Source organism: Mizuhopecten yessoensis, unplaced genomic scaffold (genome assembly GCF_002113885.1).
Source record: "Mizuhopecten yessoensis strain PY_sf001 unplaced genomic scaffold, ASM211388v2 scaffold2137, whole genome shotgun sequence".
In the NCBI taxonomy this organism is placed as follows: domain Eukaryota; kingdom Metazoa; phylum Mollusca; class Bivalvia; order Pectinida; family Pectinidae; genus Mizuhopecten; species Mizuhopecten yessoensis.
The window spans coordinates 397,398-420,540 of record NW_018404396.1 but is presented as its reverse complement, the minus strand read 5'-3'; the positions used below and the strand labels follow the sequence as shown (position 1 = coordinate 420,540).

At 37.7% G+C, this 23,143-nt stretch overlaps 1 protein-coding gene across 1 annotated transcript in view; it reads left to right on the top strand.

Moving 5' to 3' along the window:
• Positions 1-1,129: 1,129 nt before the first annotated feature.
• LOC110445253 (synaptotagmin-7-like) overlaps positions 1,130-23,143 on the top strand; it is a 120,306-nt gene continuing 98,292 nt past the window's right edge. Inside the window, exon 1 of the mRNA XM_021489756.1 lies at positions 1,130-1,317. Within this exon, the coding sequence (XP_021345431.1) occupies positions 1,305-1,317 (13 nt within the window). The 5' untranslated portion in view covers positions 1,130-1,304. The remainder of the gene's footprint in view (positions 1,318-23,143) is intronic.

Genomic DNA, 23,143 nt, shown 5'->3' with positions numbered 1-23,143 from the left:
TTACGGATATTGCGTTTATTCACTGATGTAATGCTATTGAAAGTCCCATGTGGACCTGATAATATTATTTTATGCATTCGTACTCTCTGTTCAAGATATGTGTACAGACGGACCGTGATGGTGGGACGCGAGTTTGGGTGGGTGTATGCCTAGAATGACCTTTACAGCATTCTAGTGGCGAGGACATCCAACCTCCATTAGAACAAGTGTGTCCTCGTGTGAGGGAGGGGAAATCCAAATATAAATAGTAAACAACCCACAGTCAAGGAGTGTTATTCACTATACACTTAGTAACGTATTAGGTTTTCGATTCCCTACAACGTCACACAAGTGTAGAGCATGGTTTGCAGGTAGCTGTACATGTATTGCTGTATTCCATCGCGATCGGTTGATAATTTCAGTAATTGTCGTTATCGCTCGGTATATATAGCTCTCCTTCCAGCTTAGCAACATCGCTACTGGCTGTATTTTTAGAATTCCGATAATTCCATAAAAAATATAATAAGCTACCTCAACAAAGCGCTAGCAGATTCTTGTAAGAGTGTATATACCTTTATCGGCAACAGAAATTTACCCTGTAATAGACCTATCGCCATCGAACGATTGTCAGACCCAGGCGCTCGCTCCTAATAGGGCGGTAATGTTGACACCGGCCAGGCGTGGGCAGACACGGCTGGTACAGTTTCCACCCCCAACAGACTTTGTCACGTGACAACACGAAGTCCCTATTTCCAAGAAAAGCTGGCATACTTCTGTACAGGTGGAACAGTGTGTGTACACTGGTAGCACTATCTAACGATACTATGCTCCAGTAAGGAAACTCTATATTTACAACACGATACAGTATTGACATTGAATCAAACATTCTCAAACATTGACATTTTTTTCATGTACTTCTGTTATGTTTTCAAATACCTCTATATAAGTGTAAAACAAAACAAAATAACGTGAAATATTGGTAGCACCTGCCGATAAGTGGCCCTGTTTTCAGTAGAGTGTGTATTGTATACCCCGGGGCTGTTGGAAAATAGAGGTGGGCTCAGCACTTAGGCAGAGCTGGTGGAGCACACCCTGCTAGATCACCACAATCGATACACGACCAGCGCCAACAGGTTAACGTCGAGATTTTCTGTGACAGAGGACACCAACCTGCACAGTGTGTGTCGTCAGTGTCGTCAGCGCGTGCACACTTGTCGGGTGGACATTAACCACGCCCATCACAACCCGCCATCCTTTCTCTGACGTCACCATGCTGTGTGACTGTTAACTTTAAAGTTTGAGGATTTTAATAGAGAAATCTTGACATGGGAATCAGAGGTAAGTCACACTCCATCAATTTCATTATACATTTCATGTTTATCGTCAATTGCGCTAAATTGAATTCCCTGTAATTGATTTTATCAAAATTATAGTTGCAATATTTTCTTGAAGCTCCATGCTTTTAATGGCAAGGTGCGCTGGTGTAAATATTTACAACTGTTATTTAGTACTGCAATGTATAGCGTCCGGCCTCAACTCAGTATTATAAATCGTTCTATTTGGTGTCTTTGAGCCAGGACCTTTTCTTTTCAGTTCCAGATCTGTTTGCATATAAGTAAACAGTTATATATAAAGCCAACCAAGCATATCTACAGTATAGCATGCGAGTAACTAACAAGTAAGAAATCAGAATAATAATAGTGTGGTTTCATGTAACAAACGGTTGCATGAATGAACTATAACCAGCTTTAAGCTGTTGAAATTGTGCGATTTTGACAGTGATAATATTATGAATACTTGTCAGGATCATTCCAACTTGTTTTCACCTTGTACATTCTTTTACAAAAGTTGCAGATCTAAGTAACTTTTTTTCATCAGGAATATATACTTAGTGATATTGTCATGTTTATATCCGCATTGTTTGTTTGTTTGTTTATACTACAATGTGTATGCATATTCTAGTCGAAGGAAGTATCCTTATGTATTCAGCTATCATCTAACCATTCATTTAACCATTGATGAAGCCTTGATGAAGAATACTAGATAATTAAGTCCCTTCTGGTAAGTGCTTCTGCGTCAACTGTGGTCAACACATATTCTGGTGACCAGCACTGCTTGACCAGTGACCACTCTTGCTCGTGGCATGGGTCCTAGACGCATACATAGGACGAACTTTCACTACACAACCGAAATAAGGTTATAAACATTCGTATAGTACAGAGAGCGATAAAAGAATTCATCAGACGGCTTACTCACGGGAATTGAAACGGTATCGCCCGACGCGTCGTGATGGCAAAACCGCTTCATTGAGCAAAGCCGTGCCGAAACGTGCTACACACAGAGCACGCTGCATCATCACTATTTTTCTGTTATTCCGACACGCGAACGGCAATCCTTACTTTACAAACATTTACTTAGATACATTGGCTCCATCATACACTGTCATACACTGTAACCGGCTATGATCACAACTCAACCCCGTTAATTTATCGTTAAGTGATTTGTTACGCTATCGTCATCAACAGGATTAGTTTCCAATTAAGTTAAATGTATTTACTATGCTGTTTTACTTGCTCCTTGTAGAATATCTGTACCGAACACTAGAGGTGATCCAAATAACCAGATTGGAATAAGGTTTTCGATATCAATGAGGATATATCGCTTACAACTGTACAACTGTTTGTTTGCAATAAACATAACAAGCGTGAAAGCTTGACGTATATTATATGGGTGACGAAAATGAGGGATGTCTTTAAACGAAGTGTTGAAATATGACTGATTTCCTCTCTCAAATTATGCCACGCAATATTGTTTTGATGGGTTGACTTTGTCACGTGATAGTGTTATGATTGGTCGTTTTTGTCATGCGATAGTACCTGAAATGTGATTGATTCATTTTGTCACGTGATAGTGTTGTGATGGGTTGATTGTGTCACGTGACAGTGTTGTGATGGGTTGATTGTGTCACGTGATATTGTTGTGATGAGTTGTCTTTGTCACGTGGTATTGTTGTGATGCGTTGTCTTTGTCACGTTATATTGTTGTGGTAAGTTGTCTTTGTCACGTGAAATTGTTGTGATGGGTTATCCTTGTCACGTTATATTGTTATGATGAGTTGTCATTGTCACGTGTTATTGTTGTGATGAGTTGTCATTGTCACGTGATATTGTTGTGATGCGTTGTCTTTGTCACGTTATATTGTTGTGGTAAGTTGTCTTTGTCACGTGATATTGTTGTGGTGGGTTGTCCTTGTCACGTTATATTGTTATGATTAGTTGTCTTTGTCACGTGTTATTGTTGTGATGAGTTGTCATTGTCACATGCTATTGTTGTGATGATTGCCTTTGTCACGTGATATTGTTGTGATGGGTTGTCTTTATAACTTGACGTTGTTGCAATGGTTGGACTATGTGACACGATAATGTTACGAATGGTAGACTATGTCACATGATACTGTTATGATTGGCTAGCTATATATATCAAGTGGTATTGTTTTGGAATAATGACGACTGTCACTTCATGTTGTAGTGACGGTTTAATTTTACCACATTATAGGTTTATTTTGGTTTACTATGCCACGTGATATGGCTGTGATGGGTTGACTATTTCATATGATAAAGTTGTGATATATTAAATATGCAACGTCACATTGTTGTGATTGGTTGACTATGTGACGTGATATTGCTATGACGAGTTAAATATGTCAGGTGATATTACTATAGGGATATGACTTTGTCAAGTAATGTTGTAGTAATAAGTTGACTAATCCAAGCGATTTTTCTGATAGACTAACTATGTCTGAATTTCTGAATTTAAGAATTTCATTGCATATTCTAAATATATATGATGGTATGGAAACAAATTGTTTACGGATGTATCCCATGGTACGATATAAGTTGTTTAGAATATGCATTTCAATCCTTAGTTACGTTAAATAAACGCAGAAAATTATATTTGATCTTTTGTTTTGTATCAATATACTTTAAAAAAAATGTTGATGGTACAGGATTTTTTGCAGGGATTGTTCATGTGGTAACCACTTCATGATCACTCGACGGAAGTTAGTCGGAGACCATTTTGGAATTTCTGTAAAAGTGATAATATTCGATGTCATGGAATGATTGGCCCCGATCACTGTTACAGTATGACGGAAAGGCCCGAACAGTTTCCTACATTTACAATAAGGTTTTGATAAAATCGTCATAGCTAATTAAAGGCTGCGTAACGAAAACGTAACCATTATTGCTAAATTATAATGTGTGGAATTATCTTTAAGTTATAGACACACAGGTAGGTATATTGGTGCAGGTATGTTAAAAAGGTATGCTGGCTCAGGTATGTCAATACAGGTATATCGGTGCAGGTATGTTAAAAAAGGTATATTGGTGCAGGAATATTAATACAGGTATGTTGATGCAGGTATGTCAATACAGGTATATTTGTGCAGGTATGTTAAAAAAGGTATGTATTGGTGCAGGTATGTAAATGCAGGTATATTGGTGCAGGTATGTCAATACAGGTATATTGGTGCAGGTATGTAAATACAGGTATGTCAGTGCAGGTATGTTGATACAGTTATGTTGGCGCAGGTATGTCAATACAGGTATTTGGCGTAGGTATGTCAATACAGGTATATTGGTGCAGGTATGTCAATACAGGTATATTGGTACAGGTATGTTTATACAGTTATGTTGGCGCAGGTATGTAAGTAAAGGCATGTTGGTGCAGGTATGTTAGTAAAGGCATGTTGGTGCAGGTATTTCATTACAGTTACAATGTGTGTTGGTGCATGTATATCAAATAAGGCATGTTGGTGCAGGTATGTTAAAACAGGAGGTATGTTGATACAGGAGGTATGTTGATACATGTATGTTTATTCAGGTATTATTATACAGGTGTGTTTGTACTTGTATGTTGGTATACTTATGTTGGATACAGATACGTGGTATGTTGATAAATGTGTGTTGGTACATGTTCGATAGTACAGATGATGGTACAGGTATATAGTTACATCTTTCCTTCTTGAGAGCTGATCTTATCAAACTCTGACAACGTATAAATTGGCGTATACGCAGTGGGGAAAAACCGTGATGCGGATTGATACCTGTTTCAAATATTTTCGCCGGACTACTCATGTGTTTCCTTCAACATCTGGAAGTATGGAATATCTTCAGGAGCCATCATTTCTAGTTTATACAATAAAGGGATGCTGACAAACTTCTTATTATAAGGATGCACATTAAAAATTCCTTGCCCATGAGGTAAGCAATGGCAGCTTCATTCTGGAACATTCGATCGTCACTACCGGAGCAGCATGTCAATGCACGTACAAAACGGCCACTATAAGCGAGAAAAAATGTTTGAAGGGCTACTCAGATTAATTCATTGAAAATTCAAAAACTATCAAAAAGAAAAAATATTCATATATATATTTCGATGTAGATTCACTGCAACTATGTTATCCTAGCAACCACGGCTGCCGTAGCTACCATAGAAAGAAACCTCTTCGATTATTTTGTTTTCTTCGTGCAGCATTAAAAAAATATCGTAAGTAGATATATGTATATGTATAAGGATTAGTCTTAATTTGAAGACGTATAGGGTAGTATGAGCGCTATTGGCAACGAACATATTCTTTTAACGCGCTCCATAGAATATATGTTCTCACCATCTGACTTTATACTACCGAATACCTTGTCAAAATGAAAGTCAGTCCGTAGGTTGTACTTGACCCATCAGTTAACGCACACTACAGAATATGTTAGTTACCAACTGCGTTCACACTACCGTATACGCCGTCAAAATGAAGGTCATTTCTTATATTTACATCCCCAAAAAAAGAAAAATGAAGAAAAAAATAGTCGAAGCAGTTTGCTATTATGATAGTAGTTATCATAGTAGCAAACTGCTTCGACTATTTTTTTATGCCACGGTAGCCGTGGTATAATATATTTTCAGTGAATCTACATCGATTTATGAATACATTTAGAATATACATAGTGAACAACACTCTTTTTCTTCTTTTCATAGCTTTTTAAATTTCAAATCAATAAGCCTGAGAAGCCTAAAATTGTATTCATTTATATCGGTCGTTATTTACGCACATTAACACACTGATGTGGTAGTGACGCGGTCGAAGGTTCAAAAACGAATACGCCATTGTTTACTTTACCGTCAAAGAAATTTGAATGTCTATCCATGAAGTAAGAAGTTTGTCCTCATCCCTTTGTTGCACAATGAGACATAATAGATCCCGCATATGTTCCATGTTTTCATATGTTGAAGGAACCAATGGCTGCCTTCGACCTGTTATCTCGTTGAACAGTGAATGGCGCCATATTTGATTGATTAGCTGGAGAAGGGAGATATATAAATATATACCGCGACATCATGGTAATCCGGATATACACTACTATTAAAACACGGTGGCAGTGTCTTGCTTATTTGTTAATAAATCAGCTGTCAAGGTTTAATTGCAAATGTTGTCTCATTAATATTCATGATTTGTTTTCAACGTAAATTTATCATAACTTATAAGTGACCATTAATTGTTGCTACGTAAATAACTCTGATTTGTTGTTGCTTTAATTATTTTGATTTGTTGATGCTTCAATGACTTTGACTTGAAGCATATATAAACTTTATTTATTTTATAACTATTATAAAACAGATTTGATTAATTACTCTAATTTGCCCGGATGGGAGCGTAGAGACAGTCTTAATGTGGGAAGAAACCGGACTACCAGGAGAAAGCCCACATTGATTTGTTGCTGCTTCAGTGATTTTGGTGGCTACCTCAATAACACGTCATTTAATATGATCTGTTGGTTCGTCAATAATTTTGATCTGTTGGTTCGTCAATAACGTTGATTTGTTGTTGTGTCAATAACGATGATTTGTTGTTGTGTCAATAACTTTGATTTGTTGTTGTGTCAATAACGTTGATTTGTGGTAGTGTCAATAATTTTAATTTGTTGTTGTGTCAATAACTTAAATTTGTTGTTGTGTCAATAACTTTGATTTGTGGTAGTGTCAATAACTTTAATTTGTTTTTGTGTCAATAACTTAAATTTGTTGTTGTGTCAATAACTTTAATTTGTTTTTGTGTCAATAAGTTTGATTTGTTTTTGTGTCAATAACTTAAATTTGTTGTTGTGTCAATAACATAAATTTGTTGTTGTGTCAATAACTTAAATTTGTTGTTGTGTCAATAACTTTGATTTTTTGTTGTGTCAGTAACTTTGATTTATTGTTTTGTCAAAAACTTTGATTTGTTGATGCGCCAATAATTTTGATTTTTTGTTGCGTCAATTACTTTGATTTGTTGTTGTGTCAGTAACTTTGATTTATTGTTGTGTCAAAAACTTTGATTTGTTGATGCGCCAATAATTTTGATTTTTTGTTGCGTCAATTACTTTGATTTGTTGTTGTGTCAGTAACTTTGATTTGTTGTTGCGTCAATAATTTTGTTTTGTTGTTGTGTCAATAACTTTGATTTTTTGTTGTGTCAGTAACTTTGATTTCTTGTTGCGTCAATAATTTTGTTTTGTTGATGCGTCAGTAACTTTAATTTGTTGTTGTGTCAATAACTTTGATTTGTTGTTCTGTCAATGACTTTGATTTGTTGTTGTGTCAGTAACTTTGATTTGTTGTTGTGTCAATAACGTTGATTGGTTGTTGTGTCAATAACGTTGATTTGTTGTGGTGTAAATAACGTTGATAAGTTGTTGTGTCAATAACTTTGATTTGTTGTTGTGTCAATAACTTTGATTTGTTGTTGTGTCAATGACTTTGATTTGTTGTTGGGTCAGTATCTTTGATTTGTTGTTGTGTCAATACTTTTGATTTGTTGTTGTGTCAATAACGTTGATTTGTTGTTGTGTCAATAACGATGATTTGTTGTTGTGTCAATAACGTTGATTTGTTGTTGTGTCAATAACTTTGATTTTCCGTTTCACTAATGACAATTATTTTTTATAACATCAAGAACCTTGATTTATTGACGCAGATATGTATCCGTCTGCTCTAGTGTTACGTCAGTGACACCAAGTTACTGATGCTGTAGTAATTCTGATTTGCTGATTACCAACAAATCCGGTACTTGGATGAGCCATCTTATCTGTGTGTGTGTGTTTTGTTTCGTTGACCCCTTTTTTGTTTGTGAATGACGACCCTTTGGTGATTAATCAGTGGCTCTCATTGGTTTTGATATCAATAAACATCAACCAGAATTCCACGAATTATCCATTGCTCTTATTGTTGATTCGTCAATGACCTTGATTTGATGGTGTACGTGCCGGAATGGTTGATTTTACAAGTCCTTTGATTTAATTGTTTTCTTTAGGTTCATCGGGGAAAGCAGGTGTATCGAACATTTAATTAGCTGAAATGTGAAACTGTATCACTGTTATATAATCGTGAGGTAGTTTTTACTGTCGGTATGGCTACGCAATAACATATTACATGCTCTAATGTAGAGTAACTGAACTTATTGCATTACGTCACTGGTGGCACCTTATTTCAATTGGTCTAGCGTTATATAATGTTTCGAAAGTCACGTATTAGAACAGTGTGCTCCTATTGTAACATACTCCCGGAGGGTATATGAGTATGTCTACTTTGCTGAAAGATCGATCAGAAAAATGTAGATTACCTGGACTGAGTCGATCGCCAGAGACGAAATAGATCATTTGGTAAAGAGCTCGCTTCTAATTCATTTATACTTATTTTAGAACACTCGACTTGTTTCTACTCGGACCAATTTCTAAAAAAATCCAGCCGAACACATTACATTATTCATGAGACAGGACATGATTAAATCAGTATTCATATGAAACTGATCAACAGTTCCCCTTAAGACACATTCAAAACTAGGAACAAATCTTTTCTACACTAAAACGCACACCCGTTGGCCATATCTCTATCTCTTAAAAGCATTCTGGGCTGTATTTAATCAAATACGACGAGCGACGACACTCAAAACTATTAAAATGCTATGACATTTTGACTTTAAGATATAACTCCAGAATGAATAATAAAATCGGTTTGATTATCGGACACATCGACAGTTCCATGAAAAGACGTCACAGATACCGTAGGAGATGAGAAACTCCGTCATGACTTTGATTGTTGTTGCTGTTGTTGTTGAGCGTGCTGATGACGTAAGACGTGCAAATACGATCACAGGGGCGTGAGAAAAACCCTAGCTGAAAAGATAATCAAACGGCTCCTAGTGAAACCCGTTTACTTTAGTGCACGAGAGTACCATAGAGAACCATTAGCGACTCCCGCGGTTGTGATATATTGGGATTAATATCGAGGAAAGTTATATCGCAATACCTGCTGTTAATGTGATAATGGCTGTTTTACATCAAACATGTTAATTGTATACAAGCTAATAAATGGGTCGTTCGGTTTTACATAAAGCAAATAAAATGCTTTCCCCGATTGACTCGGTCGGTGTTATTGTCGTTGAATAAATTGTTGAATATCGGCGAATATGGTTATTGAATGAAGCGAGAACTCCCGATGTAGTATGACTGTGCCGGAAGCTCCCGAGGAAATATTGCTGTCGAGGTATTTCCGGTTAGTATATGTTCGTACTTGAATCTACCGAAGTTTTATTATAGCAACATAATCTTCGGTTAGCATTTTCCTCAGTGGAACCTCTCGAGATAGTTTGGTTGAACCAGCAGATTCCGTGTTAGTCGTGTGAATAGCAGAGCCATAAATAGAATAAATTGTGGAATATCGGTGAGTAAAGGGGAACTCACGAGGTAGTATTGCTATACCGGAAGCTCCCGAGGTAGTATTGTGTACCGGAATCTCCCGAGATAGTACACAGTATTAATATACCGGAATTTCCCGCGGTAGTATTGCGTATCGGAATCTACCGATATAGTACACAGTACAATTATACCAGAATCTCTCGAGGTAGTATTGTGTACCGGAATCTCCCGAGATAGTACACAGTACCAGAATCTCCCGAGGTAGTATTGTGTACCGAAATCTCCCGAGATAGTACTAATATACCGGAATCTCCCGCGGTAGTATTGTGTACCGGAATCTCCCGAGCTAGTACACAGTAATAATATACCAGGTTCTCCCGAGGTAGTATTGTGTACCAGAATCTTCCGAGATAGTACTAATATACCAGAATCTCCCGAGGTAGTATTGTGTACCGGAATGTCCCGAGATGGTACTAATATACCGGAATCTCCCGCGGTAGTAGTGTGTACCGGAATCTCCCGAGCTAGTACACAGTAATAATATACCAGGTTCTCCCGAGGTAGTATTGTGTACCAGAATCTTCCGAGATAGTACTAATATACCAGAATCTCCCGAGGTAGTATTGTGTACCGGAATGTCCCGAGATGGTGCTAATATACCAAAATCTCACGAGAAAGTGTTGTGTACCGGAATCTCCGGAGATAGTACTAATAAACCAGAATCTCCCGAGATAGTAATGTGTACCGGAATCTCCCGAGATATACTAATAAACCAGAATCTCTCTTGGTAGTAATGTGTACCGGAATCTCCCGAGATAGTACTATTATACTGGAATCTCCCGAGGTAGTAATGTGTACCGGAATCTCCCGAAATAGTACTTATATACTGGAATCTCCCGAGATAGTACTAATATACCGGAATCTCCCGAGATAGTACTAATATACCGGAATCTCCCGAGATAGTACTATTATACCGGAATCTCCCGAGATAACACTTATATACCGGAATCTCCCGAGATACATGTAGTACTATTAGACTGGAATCTCCCCAGATAGTGCTATTATACTGGAATCTCCCGAGATAGTACTAATATACCGGAATCTCCCGAGATAGTACTAATATACCGGAATCTCCAGAGATAGTACTATTATACTTGAATCTCCCGAGATAGTACTATTAGACTGGAATCTCCCAAGATAGTACTAATATACCGGAATCTCCCGAGATAGTACTAATATACCGTAATCTCCCGAAATAGTACTTATATACTGGAATCTCCCGAAATAGTACTAATATACTGGAATCTCCCGAGATACATGTAGTACTATTAGACTGGAATCTACCAAGATAGTACTAATATACCGGAATCTCACGGGATAGTACTAATATACTGGAATCTCCCGAGATAGTACTTTTATACTGGAATCTCCCGAGATAGTACTATTATACTTGAATCTCTCGAGATAGTACTAATATACCGGAATCTCACGAGATAGTACTAATATACTGGAATCTCCCGAGATAGTACTTTTATACTGGAGTCTCCCGAATCAGTACTTATATACTGGAATCTCCCGAGATAGTACTAATATACTGGAATCTCCCGAGGTAGTAATGTGTGCCGGAATCTCCCGAGATAGTACTAATATACTTGAATCTCCCGAGATAGTACTAATATACCGGAATCTCCCGAGGTAGTAATGTGTGCCGGAATCTCCCGAAATAGTACTAATATACTGGAATCTCCCGAGATACATGTAGTACTATTAGACTGGAATCTCCCAAGATAGTACTAATATACCGGAATCTCCCGAGATAGTACTTTTATACTGGAATCTCCCGAGATAGTACTATTATACTTGAATCTCTCGAGATAGTACTAATATACCGGAATCTCACGAGATAGTACAAATATACTGGAATCTCCCGAGATAGTACTATTATACTGGAATCTCCCGAGATAGTACTAATATACTTGAATCTCCCGAGATAACACTTATATACCGGAATCTCGCGAGATACATGTAGTTATATTAGACTGGAATCTCCCGAGATACATGGAGTACTATTAGACTGGAATCACCCAAGATAGTACTACTATACCGGAATCTCCCGCGATAGTACTAACATACCGGAATCTCCCGAGATAGTACTAATATACCGGAATCTCCCGAGATAGTACTAACATACCGGAATCTTCCGAGATAGTACTAATATACCGGAATCTCCCGAGATAGTACTATTATACTGGAATCTCCCAAGATAGTACTAATATACCGGAATCTCCCGAGATAGTACTATTATACTGGAATCTCCCGAGATAGTACTATTATACTGGAATCTCCCGAGATAGTACTAATATACTGGAATCTCCCGAGATAACACTTATATACCGGAATCTCGCGAGATACATGTAGTACTATTAGACTGGAATCTCCCAAGATAGTACTTATATACCGGAATCACCCGAGATAGTACTAATATACCGGAATCTCCCGAGATAGTACTATGATACTGGAATCTCCCGAGATAGTACTAATATACCGGAATCTCCCGAGATAGTACTAATATACCGGAATCTCCCGAGATAGTACTAATATACCGGAATCTCCCGAGATAGTACTAATATACCGGAATCTCCCGAGATAGTACTAATATACCGGAATCTCCCGAGATAGTACTAATATACCGGAATCTCCCGAGATAGTACTAATATACCGGAATCTCCCGAGATAGTACTAATATACCGGAATCTCCCGAGATAGTACTAATATACCGGAATCTCCCGAGATAGTACTAATATACCGGAATCTCCCGAGATAGTACTAATATACCGGAATCTCCCGAGATAGTACTAATATACCGGAATCTCCCGAGATAGTACTAATATACCGGAATCTCCCGAGATAGTACTAATATACCGGAATCTCCCGAGATAGTACTAATATACCGGAATCTCCCGAGATAGTACTAATATACCGGAATCTCCCGAGATAGTACTATTATACTGGAATCTCCCGAGATAGTACTATTATACCGGAATCTCCCGAGATAGTACTAATATACCGGAATCTCCCGAGATAGTACTAATATACCGGAATCTCACGAGGAATTCTTGTTCATTGTATCTCTCTGAATCATTCTACTCATTACTGCTGAACAAACAGGTCAATACGGACCGCAAATAACATACAATTAACGACCCCCTATCAGTGTGACATGATGATTTGTGTCCCCGTGACAGGCTATAGGGCCTATCATCCGAGGGCAACGCCTGATGGTGATATGACCTGTCGAGGGGAGACAAATTCCAAGTCAAACTGAAATCAAGTCATTAACTGGTTTATTGTACCGACTAAAATAACAAAAGTTCATGTTTATATCTAATGAATATCAATTAACTAAGCGTTGGTGACAAAACATTTAAGAGAATTCAACAGTTGTTTTCATGAATTGAATTTGATTGTTACGTTACATCCACTACTAAGGGTGAGTGAAAAATAACAAGGCCTCTGCCACAATCACTTCTTGATTGCAAGTTATTTCTCGCATGTATACCGGACTTTGCAGGTTATACATTTTCAAGCTCAAAATTTTCATATGGTATCTCAGACCACACTTTGTTTTGTAGACCATCTTCCCCCTGTTTACGATGCCTCTAGTCCTGATCACAAATCACTGGTTGGTGGTCGACCTTGCCGAATCCCTAGCTTTCTCTTTAACCAGTAACAACTGCACGATATGAATTCCCACTTGAGATGAACGCCTCACTGTTTTGCTGTTCAATTACATTTTTAAAGTGTCCTGAATATGCTTTTTCAGACCGTATTTAATTGAGTTTAGTGACAAGCGTTTTAACGACGTGCCGTCTTCCTTCCGTATCCAAGCGTAAAATGCGCCAGATCAATTGTCTGAAATTGCCTTCCAAAAAGTTTCAAACTCCCTTGAGAATCCTGTGGCCCCTAACAATGTTTATAAATGCAGCTACCACGCTGGAAACTATCCGTTATGTGTTTTTGGAACCTTTAGTAGAGACTCCAATTCATCTTCGTCCATATTGTTAACACTTAATCGGGAGGCCTCGGATTTTAACATTTCAGATAAAGCTAGAGAAAACAGAAAGTAGACTTCCGAAGAACACTTCACGAGAGGGCAAAATTGGGGTATCTGCGGGCAACATGAGGCTCACGAGATGGAAAAGTTATGTTTCTGGTTCAAACACGAACGATTTACGATTAAAGTGGCATACATACGTATTGTAGAGCACAGACACATCGTCATGTGTCAAGATCAATATGTCTGTATTGGTAATATGAATAAGGTGTGTGTGCGCGTTCAAAACCTTATATTTAATATGTGTGTGCGCATCCAGAACTTTTATATGTGTATGTTATATACGGTATATTTAGCGGCCGTACCGCATTAGTGGTATGCTACCTTCGGAAATGGAGTCAGGAGTTACCTCCCTTTTACAGAACATACAGTGGGAGATTACCTCAACAACATATACTGTACATGCACACACATATAGTGGTATTCAGACAGATTAGAGCTGATATTAATTAATAGCTTAGGATTGAACTATTTTGAGTTACATTGTCATTGGGTTGCTATATCCATATCTAATTTTATTGTTCATTCTTATACGGCATAAGCAACTGGAAATAAAATCATGGATTATGACAAATGGTTAACTTATGGAGAAAGATTGGGGCTAAAAGACGAGCAGTTACAAAACTTTGTAGCGACAAAGGAGCAAGAGATCCTAGCAAGGGAAGACAGGACTCGAGATCGATCGGAGGCAAGGATGAGACTGCACGCAGAGAAGCAGAGATTGCACGTCAGTTTGAGATGGAGAAGTTAAAGCTACAGGCAGATGTGGAGATGGCAAAACTTAAGGTAGAGCAAGAACGGCTACAGCTGACCAGAACAAACACTGAAGACTCCAGATCTAGGTCACTGAGGCCAAAACTACCAAAGTTTGATGAGCAGAAAGCTGATATTGATGCATTTCTGGAAAGATTTAAAAAAAATTGCAACATCACAGAGGTGGCCAGATGACATCTGGTCAGTGAGTCTCAGCCCCCTACTCGTAGGAAAAGGTTTACAAGTTTATACGTTTATACTGATATTCAGAGATGGTAAACCTGATAACGGAGAGACAGCTTTTCAGTTTATTGCCAGACTTACCAGTTATTTAGGAAGATGGACAGAGTTGGCAGAGATTGACCACAGTTATGAGGCTTTACAGGATTTACTCATCAGAGAACAGTTTATTCAGACATGTTCAGCAGAGATGGCAGTATTTCTGAGAGAAAGAGTACCCAAAAATGTGAAGGAAATGACACGCTTAGCAGAGCAGTATATGGAGGCCCATGGTGGAGGTATCATGAAGCATACTAAGGTCTTCCATAACAGCAAGGCTATACCAAGCCATAACAAAACACACACACGTCCTGTATTGTTATATTTATGATGCACTAATTATGTTGTTGATTATATAAACTTGTTATTAATCAACGTGAACGCTTCTGTGATTTCTCCACAAATTTAGCGAAAGCACTGCTACCAAAGAAAAGATCCCGAAAACAAAAAGATAATAATTCGTCACTTGACAGCATGGCACACTGATATTGGGTAACTGATTGTAAATTGTAAAATGTTGGTGCGTTGCACAAAAATACCGTTAGTATGGACCGGACATAACCGATAATGTTGGTACGTCACACAAAAATACCGTTAGTATGGACCGGACATAACCGTTAATGTTGGTACGTCACACAAAAATACCGTTAGTATGGGTCGCACATAACCGATAATGTTGGTACGTCACCCAGAAATACAGTTAGTATGGACCGGACATAACCGATAATGTTGGTACGTCACACAGAAATACCGTTAATATGGACCGGACACAACCGATAATGTTGGTTCGTCACACAGAAATACAGTTAGTATGGGTCGCACATAACCGTTAATGTGTGTACGTCACACAAAACTACCATCAGTTTGGACCGCACATACCCATACAAGTTGTTATGCAATTACAGATGCATTGTTCGCCTAAGGGAGTTCAGGCGAAAACGCGAAACAAGTCCTTACGATACAAATCTCTTAGCTAATCACCTTAATTAACGAACAGCTATCAAGAGAAGATCTTAACAAACAACCTAAACGCCTACGACACTCAACTTCAAGTTCATTAGGAGAGAGTACAATATAATTATTGGTTCCCTGATGTGAAAATATGTTAATCTGAGTGAACTTACAAACACTCAGCTCGTTAAATGTCAAAGAGACATCACTTATTGTCTCGGAAAATCTCTTCACAGTGACACAAAAAAAACACATTTTTATTTCGCTGGGAATAACACTGCACAAGATTACCGTCACCGTGTTACATTATGTATTTTGGAAATCTTTACTGACACAATATGGATAAACCCTATACTTTAATCCTATTTTCTTTGACTGTCCTAATACGTGTATATAATCAGACTAGTTAGTGCAAATGTGTCGTGGGTCACTGAAAAACTTACAACGGGACACGGTAAACAAATGCTGATGACGGGAGACAGTTAATTAACAGATACTGATGACAGGAGACAGTAAACATATAATGATGACGGGAGACAGTTAACAGATACTGATGACGGAGGACAGTAAACAGATACTGATGACGGGAGACAGTTAACAGATACTGATGACGAAGGACAGTAAACAGATACTGATGACGGGAGACAGTTAACATATACTGATGACAGGAGACAGTTAACATATACTGATGACGGGAGACAGTTAACAGATACTGATGACGGAGGACAGTTAACATATACTGATGACGTGAGACAGTTAACAGATCCTGATGACGGGAGACAGTTAGCAGTTACACTGATGACGGGAAACAGTTAATAGATACTGATGACGGGAGACAGTAAATAGATACTAATGACAGGAAGGCACTCTTTTTAAGAAACATTGGATTGAAGTAAAAAAAACCTTCCTGTATTCCGATACTGTTGTTCATCATGCTTTTTCATTGTTTACATTTTAAGTGAATCGATATTACAAACGCATGCTTTTGAAGTGAATTGATTCTATTTTCATTGATAAAATCATATGAATACAAATTGTTTCACTAACCGAATATTGATTGAATATAAAAATGGTAACTAAATGAGTGAGCTCAGCATACATGTTTCTAAACCATGTTCCATGGAATTTTGTTTCCAATAAAAACATGTTATTGTCTGAGCATCAGCTATTTAGGGATTCCTAAAGGATTTTGGGCTATGTAAACGATTGCATTTATATTCCCATAGGAAACAAACCGAAATACTTGCCATAAAAAAAGGCAAACAGAGCTGAATAGGTACAGCTCAGACAAAGTGTCTTCGCCGGCTGGCTGCGCGAGTGTATTCCCGTGGTGCTAAGTAACGATATATTGTCCGTGTTCTCTCGGTGTACAGCGTGGCGGTAAACTTAGAGTTATCATTAACAACTTTGTCCTCTCATTGCTAAACCACTTCCAGTGACGGTGGTTCCGCCCGACCAATAGTACAATACATGCGTGAAATTTTCTGTCCATGTGTGTCGTCGCTGTTCATGTTTATCTCTCGGCCTCCTTGTCTCGTTCTGTCGCTCTGTGTGTGCGTCTGTCTTTCTCTCTTTCTATCCAACAGTACTTCTTTCTGGGACATTGTTATTGCATTTTGCTTTAGGTAATAGCATTGGTTACTAATTTTAACATTTAGTATAAGTTACTTTATCGATTCACATCTCCAAATTGAAAAATTCCCAAACCACGCAGGCGCTAAAGAAATCTTTATGGACATGATTTTCAATTGGCAGATACGGGTTATCACGTACCATCACCTACGTTATCGGGTGTGTGCTCATTTTAGCACACTTTGTAGTATTCTGCTCCTATTGAGCGACTACGATTCTACCTAACTGTCAACTAGCGAGGTCCATCGTGTCTTGGCTTTTCTATATTGTTTGAAGAAGCTGAACCGACTTTTTTAAATGGCTGTGGTTTTAAACTAATCCCACTAGTAATTCACGAAATATGCTTTCGATCGTCACACTTAGTCGTTAAAAGATACTAGAAACTGTGTTGAGTGTGTTTCGCTAACTACGTCTTTGACAATACATTTAAACACTGTGTCGTAATCCATGTTTTATGAGGGTATCGAAGGTGTTTTAAAATCGCATAGGCTTAAATATTGCACAGAAAAACACGAAGTTCTGTTGAGAATTTACTTTCATCTTAGACTAATGACTACATCTGTTACACAAAACCCATCATGTCAAAACTGACGTCAAGCACCTCGGACAGACGTCGTGTCCATATGTCTTAGGTGACAATATACAATTATAACGTTTACAGGGACGACAAGCCCTAGTGTATTCATGTCATGGAAACAGGTTGAAATAGTGATGTCGTAGATTTGGAATTGAACAAACAACAACATCTCCAGACTCACCCCCAGAAGCTTTGTACCACAGTTGGTTACGTTAATTACCATTATAGAGTGATCAGCGGCCGTTATCAAGGCGTCAGGGACCCCCAACACGCTTAAATTGTCAACAAGTCGTATTGTCAAAAGCAATCACTGTCACAACCAGAGATGTCACTCAGGTACGGAAGTGACGTCAGTCATGGATGTGCAAGAGGGTTGGCGGGTAAACGCCACATCACATTACGAAGGTGACAGTCCTATTCGCACTAGTGAAGTGACAATTGACCGGGTAAAATGCGTCATCATGGAAATGGTTTCTTGTTTATCGGATTATCTACGGTTGTCGAACTTGATTTTATACGAGTTTGTGTATGACTGGGGGGAAAAGACGAGGTGGTTGTTTTTGAGTACGAATTGTGGAGAAGTCGAGGATATGTTGTTATGTATATGACTAGGGGGAGAAACCGAGGATGTTGACAATTAGATCTTAAACTAAGAGCGACCATTCAGTCTACGTCCACACTACTGCTCCTATCATGACAGTGCCTTGGGAATAACAAACGAAAATTAATGGCCTCTAAGGAACAATGCATTTTAACAATAAAGAAACCAAGAAATCTTTAGGCGGAAATGGCTAACCAATATGGTCCAATCATAATACGTGATACGGAAGGGAATGCTGTGTTTTGTTATATTTTAGCGAATATTGTGATTTTTATTTTTATAACTTTGTAATTTCATTTTGACATTTTTAATTATTTTAGTTTTTCGATGTTCTGCAATTATTATACACAATGATAAATAGATTAAATATGTAAATTTGCAAGTTGAAACTTTCTTGTTGGATAAACCGGTGATAAGGATGATTATGATCTGTTAAAAGGCGGAGTTCAATGAACGAGCATCAATAACATTGGAATGAACACCGTCACAAATAGAAATATACTGTACAGGTAACCTCAATAATTCAGGTAACCTCAGTAATACAGGTACAATGTAACCACAGTAATACAGGTAACCTCAGTAATACAGGTAACCACAGTAATACAGGTAGCCACAGTAATACAGGTAACCACAGTAATACAGGTAACCTCAGTAATACAGGTAACCACAGTAATACAGGTAACCTCAGTAACACAGGTAACCACAGTAATACAGGTAGCCACAGTAATACAGGTAACCACAGTAATACAGGTAACCTCAGTAATACAGGTAACCACAGTAATACAGGTAACCTCAGTAACACAGGTAACCACAGTAATACAGGTAGCCACAGTAATACAGGTAACCACAGTAATACAGGTAACCTCAGTAATACAGGTAACCACAGTAATACAGGTAACCTCAGTAACACAGGTAACCTTAGTAATACAGGTAACCACAGTAATCCAGGTAACCTCAGTAATACAGGTAACCACAGTAATACAGGTAACCTCAGTAATACAGGTAACCACAGTAATACAGGTAACCTTAGTTATACAGGTAACCTCAGTAATACAGGTAACCACAGTAATACAGGTAACCTCAGTAATACAGGTAACCATAGTAATACAGGTAACCTCAGTAATACAGGTAACCACAGTAATACAGGTTACCACAGTAATACATGTAACCTCAGTAATACAGGTAACCTCAGTAATTCAGGTAACCACAGTTATACAGGTTACCACATTGATACAGGTAACCACAGTAATACAAGTTCCAACAGTAATACAGGAAATCTAAAAAATGATGGTAACCTGAGTAATACTGGTAACCACAGTAACATACTTTAGCACAATTTCATAAACGTCATAAATGCTAACTCTGTTCGAAAGCATTACAATAAATGTGATTAACCTACACCAGTACATGTAATACCGTAAAATGTTAGCCACAAGACTTAGTTGTACAGGTAAACGTTATCATACCACGTCAAAGCAGGCAAACGTTTAAAAATCACTCAAGAACACACTTTACGTCAGTGAGACTATAAAAGCAGACCCTTGACGTCAGTGATATTTTAATAGCAAACACTTGATGTCAGTGATATTATAACAACAGACCATTGACGTCACTGATATTATAACAGCAGACACTTGACGTCAGTGATACTATAACAGCAGACACATGACGTCAGTGATACTATAATAGCAGACACTTGACGTCAGTGATACTATAACAGCAGACACCTGACGTCAGTGATATTATAACAGCAGACACCTGATGTCAGTGATACTATAACAGCAGACACCTGACGTCAGTGATACTATAATAGCAGACACATGACGTCAGTGATATCATAATAGCAGACACTTGACGTCCGTGATATAGAGAATAATACATGCCTTTTTCCATATCACACCCAGTATCACCCCGAGACTGCAATATCAGCCCAAGGGATGATATTAGTCGAGGGTTGATACTGTGTGTGATATGGAAAAAGTGATGTTTTATTCTGTTTATTACATGCTTGCTAATAAAAGCTACTAACTTATGATAAATTTCTCTTTTGAAATATTGAAAAACGAAAACAAATCCAAAAGGGGTGTGATACGGGTTTTGCGGGCTGATACGGGTTTTGGGGTGTGGGGTGTGATACGGCGGGTGCTGATATGGGTAAGAGCAATTGTGTCGTATCGCATATACAAAAACCCCGTATTTATTAGTAAGTTTGTAATAACCATAATATCAGACACTTGACGTCAGTGATATAATAACAGCAGACACCTGACGTCAGTGATACTATAATAGCAGACGCTTGATGTCAGTGATATTATAACAGCAGACACTTGACGTCCGTGATATTATAATAGCAGACACTTGACGTCTGCGATATTATAATAGCAGACACTTGACGTCCGTGATATTATAATAGCGGACACTTGACTTCAGTGATTTTATAACAGCAGACACTTGACGTCAGTGATATTATAACAGCAGACACCTGACGTCAGTGATACTATAATAGCAGACACTTGCTTTCAGTGATATTATAACAGCAGACACTAGACGTCCATGATACCATAACAGCAGACACTTGACGTCGGTGATACTATAACAACAGATACTTGACGTCAGTGATATTATAATAGCAGACACCTGACGTCAGTGATATTATAATAGCAGACACCTGACGTCCGTGATACTATAACAATAGACACTTGACGTAAGTGATACTTTTACATTAGACTCTTAACGTCAGTGATAATCTTCCATAAGATATTTGACGTTAGATATAATAGTGCAGTAGACATTTTTTTTTAATTTGATATACCTTTTGCAATCGCTTCATTTCAAATATATTTAATTGATTAAAAAAAAGGACTGAGCAACATGCTTTGCTTATATAAGCTCTCTCCATGGTTTCCAGCATACTTTTGGTATTTGAAGACATTGAATACAATATTTACATACATACATTATATTTCAATTCATCTCATGACACTTGGGTACATTTATTGCTAGGTACAATAATTAGGCTGGATTAATATTTTCATGTTTTTAAAAAAAAAATCATTATTTCATGTGATACATGGACTTAAGATAAAAAATAAAATTAAATATAAATAAAAAAACACCTTTGCGATATAGATATTTAATATAGTTGTAAAATTTGTGTCAAGACGAATTAAATATACCTTTATGGATATATACAGTATTCCAAATCGAATAAGATATATGGATATACGTCTTGACCTTGAGCCACTAAACATGAAATAAAGCAATGTATGCCGATAAAGAAATGTACCAGGACTTATTTGAAGTAGACATGTCTTGAGATGAGTTGGAAAATCAAAAAGAAAATGAACTAAAAGAAAACAGAAAAAGAAAATATAGATAATCATATAAGAACACAAAATAATCTCGAACACTCACTCATACACTCTAACACCACATTTGTTTCTACTGGCATGGGTTTGTTGGTTTATTTAATGTAGTTTATATTTGTTTTAAATTAATGTGCAGTTGGGCATTAAATATGATAACAAAGTACACTAGTTCAAAGGATACACATAATTTTGCCATCGTCGCAACAGACTTTGACTGACGTTAATTTTGAATATTCTGTCAGTCTAGAGGACAAAGCTTACCTTTGGATGGACTGCTAGGTTGTGTCGATAGACTAGCGGTTTGTCTGCGAGAATGATGGTTGATAGACGACAGGCCTGCGCGTTAACCTCCTCGTTCGATGATCAGACATAGTAATTAGGTAACCTGATGGGACGGACAGACGTGTCCCGAAACATATATGTACTAGCACATAGTGTTCGTTAACGAAATACAAATTGTGCGAATATTATATTTAGTGTGTTATCGTGACATTTCCTAGAACCACACAAGACTTATTACCAGGGCTGTCATAACAATGTCCGTCCACACGGCCGAACACAGACTATTTAAGTATTATTACATTCGGTGCCTTTCGCACTGTATTACCACATACAATCATATATGGTCACATTTTTTTTTAATTTCAGAAATGTCGTTTTTCATATGGCAATACCTCCATGTTTGCGTAGCTGGTGTTGTGTGTAAACTTAGTAGTGATTTAGATTTTGCGTGATGAGTGCAAATGGGAAACAATGAACAGGCCTAGAGACGAATATAGGGAGGCGCAACACAGCACAGACGTACAGACAGGCATTCTGTAGGAGACGAAACTCATAAACCACGGTTGTATATACTAACTTTAAGAGACGGAACACAATAAAACAGAAAATAAATACATACGTGTATCCGCTAGAAATATGGCATTTCAATCCTAACACATTACGTTAAAAGCAAGAGAGAATCTTCATAGGTTATTATTGATATTGGTTATACCATCTATACATTTTCAACGACGTATACAACCAAATGGTTATTTATTTTTGTAAGATTTTGAACATGCCGTCACGAAAAAATAACTCTGATATACATTTAAGCATTGAGCTGTTACCAGTCGATATGAATGCGATTTGGGTGACAGATAACACAGAATACAACATGGC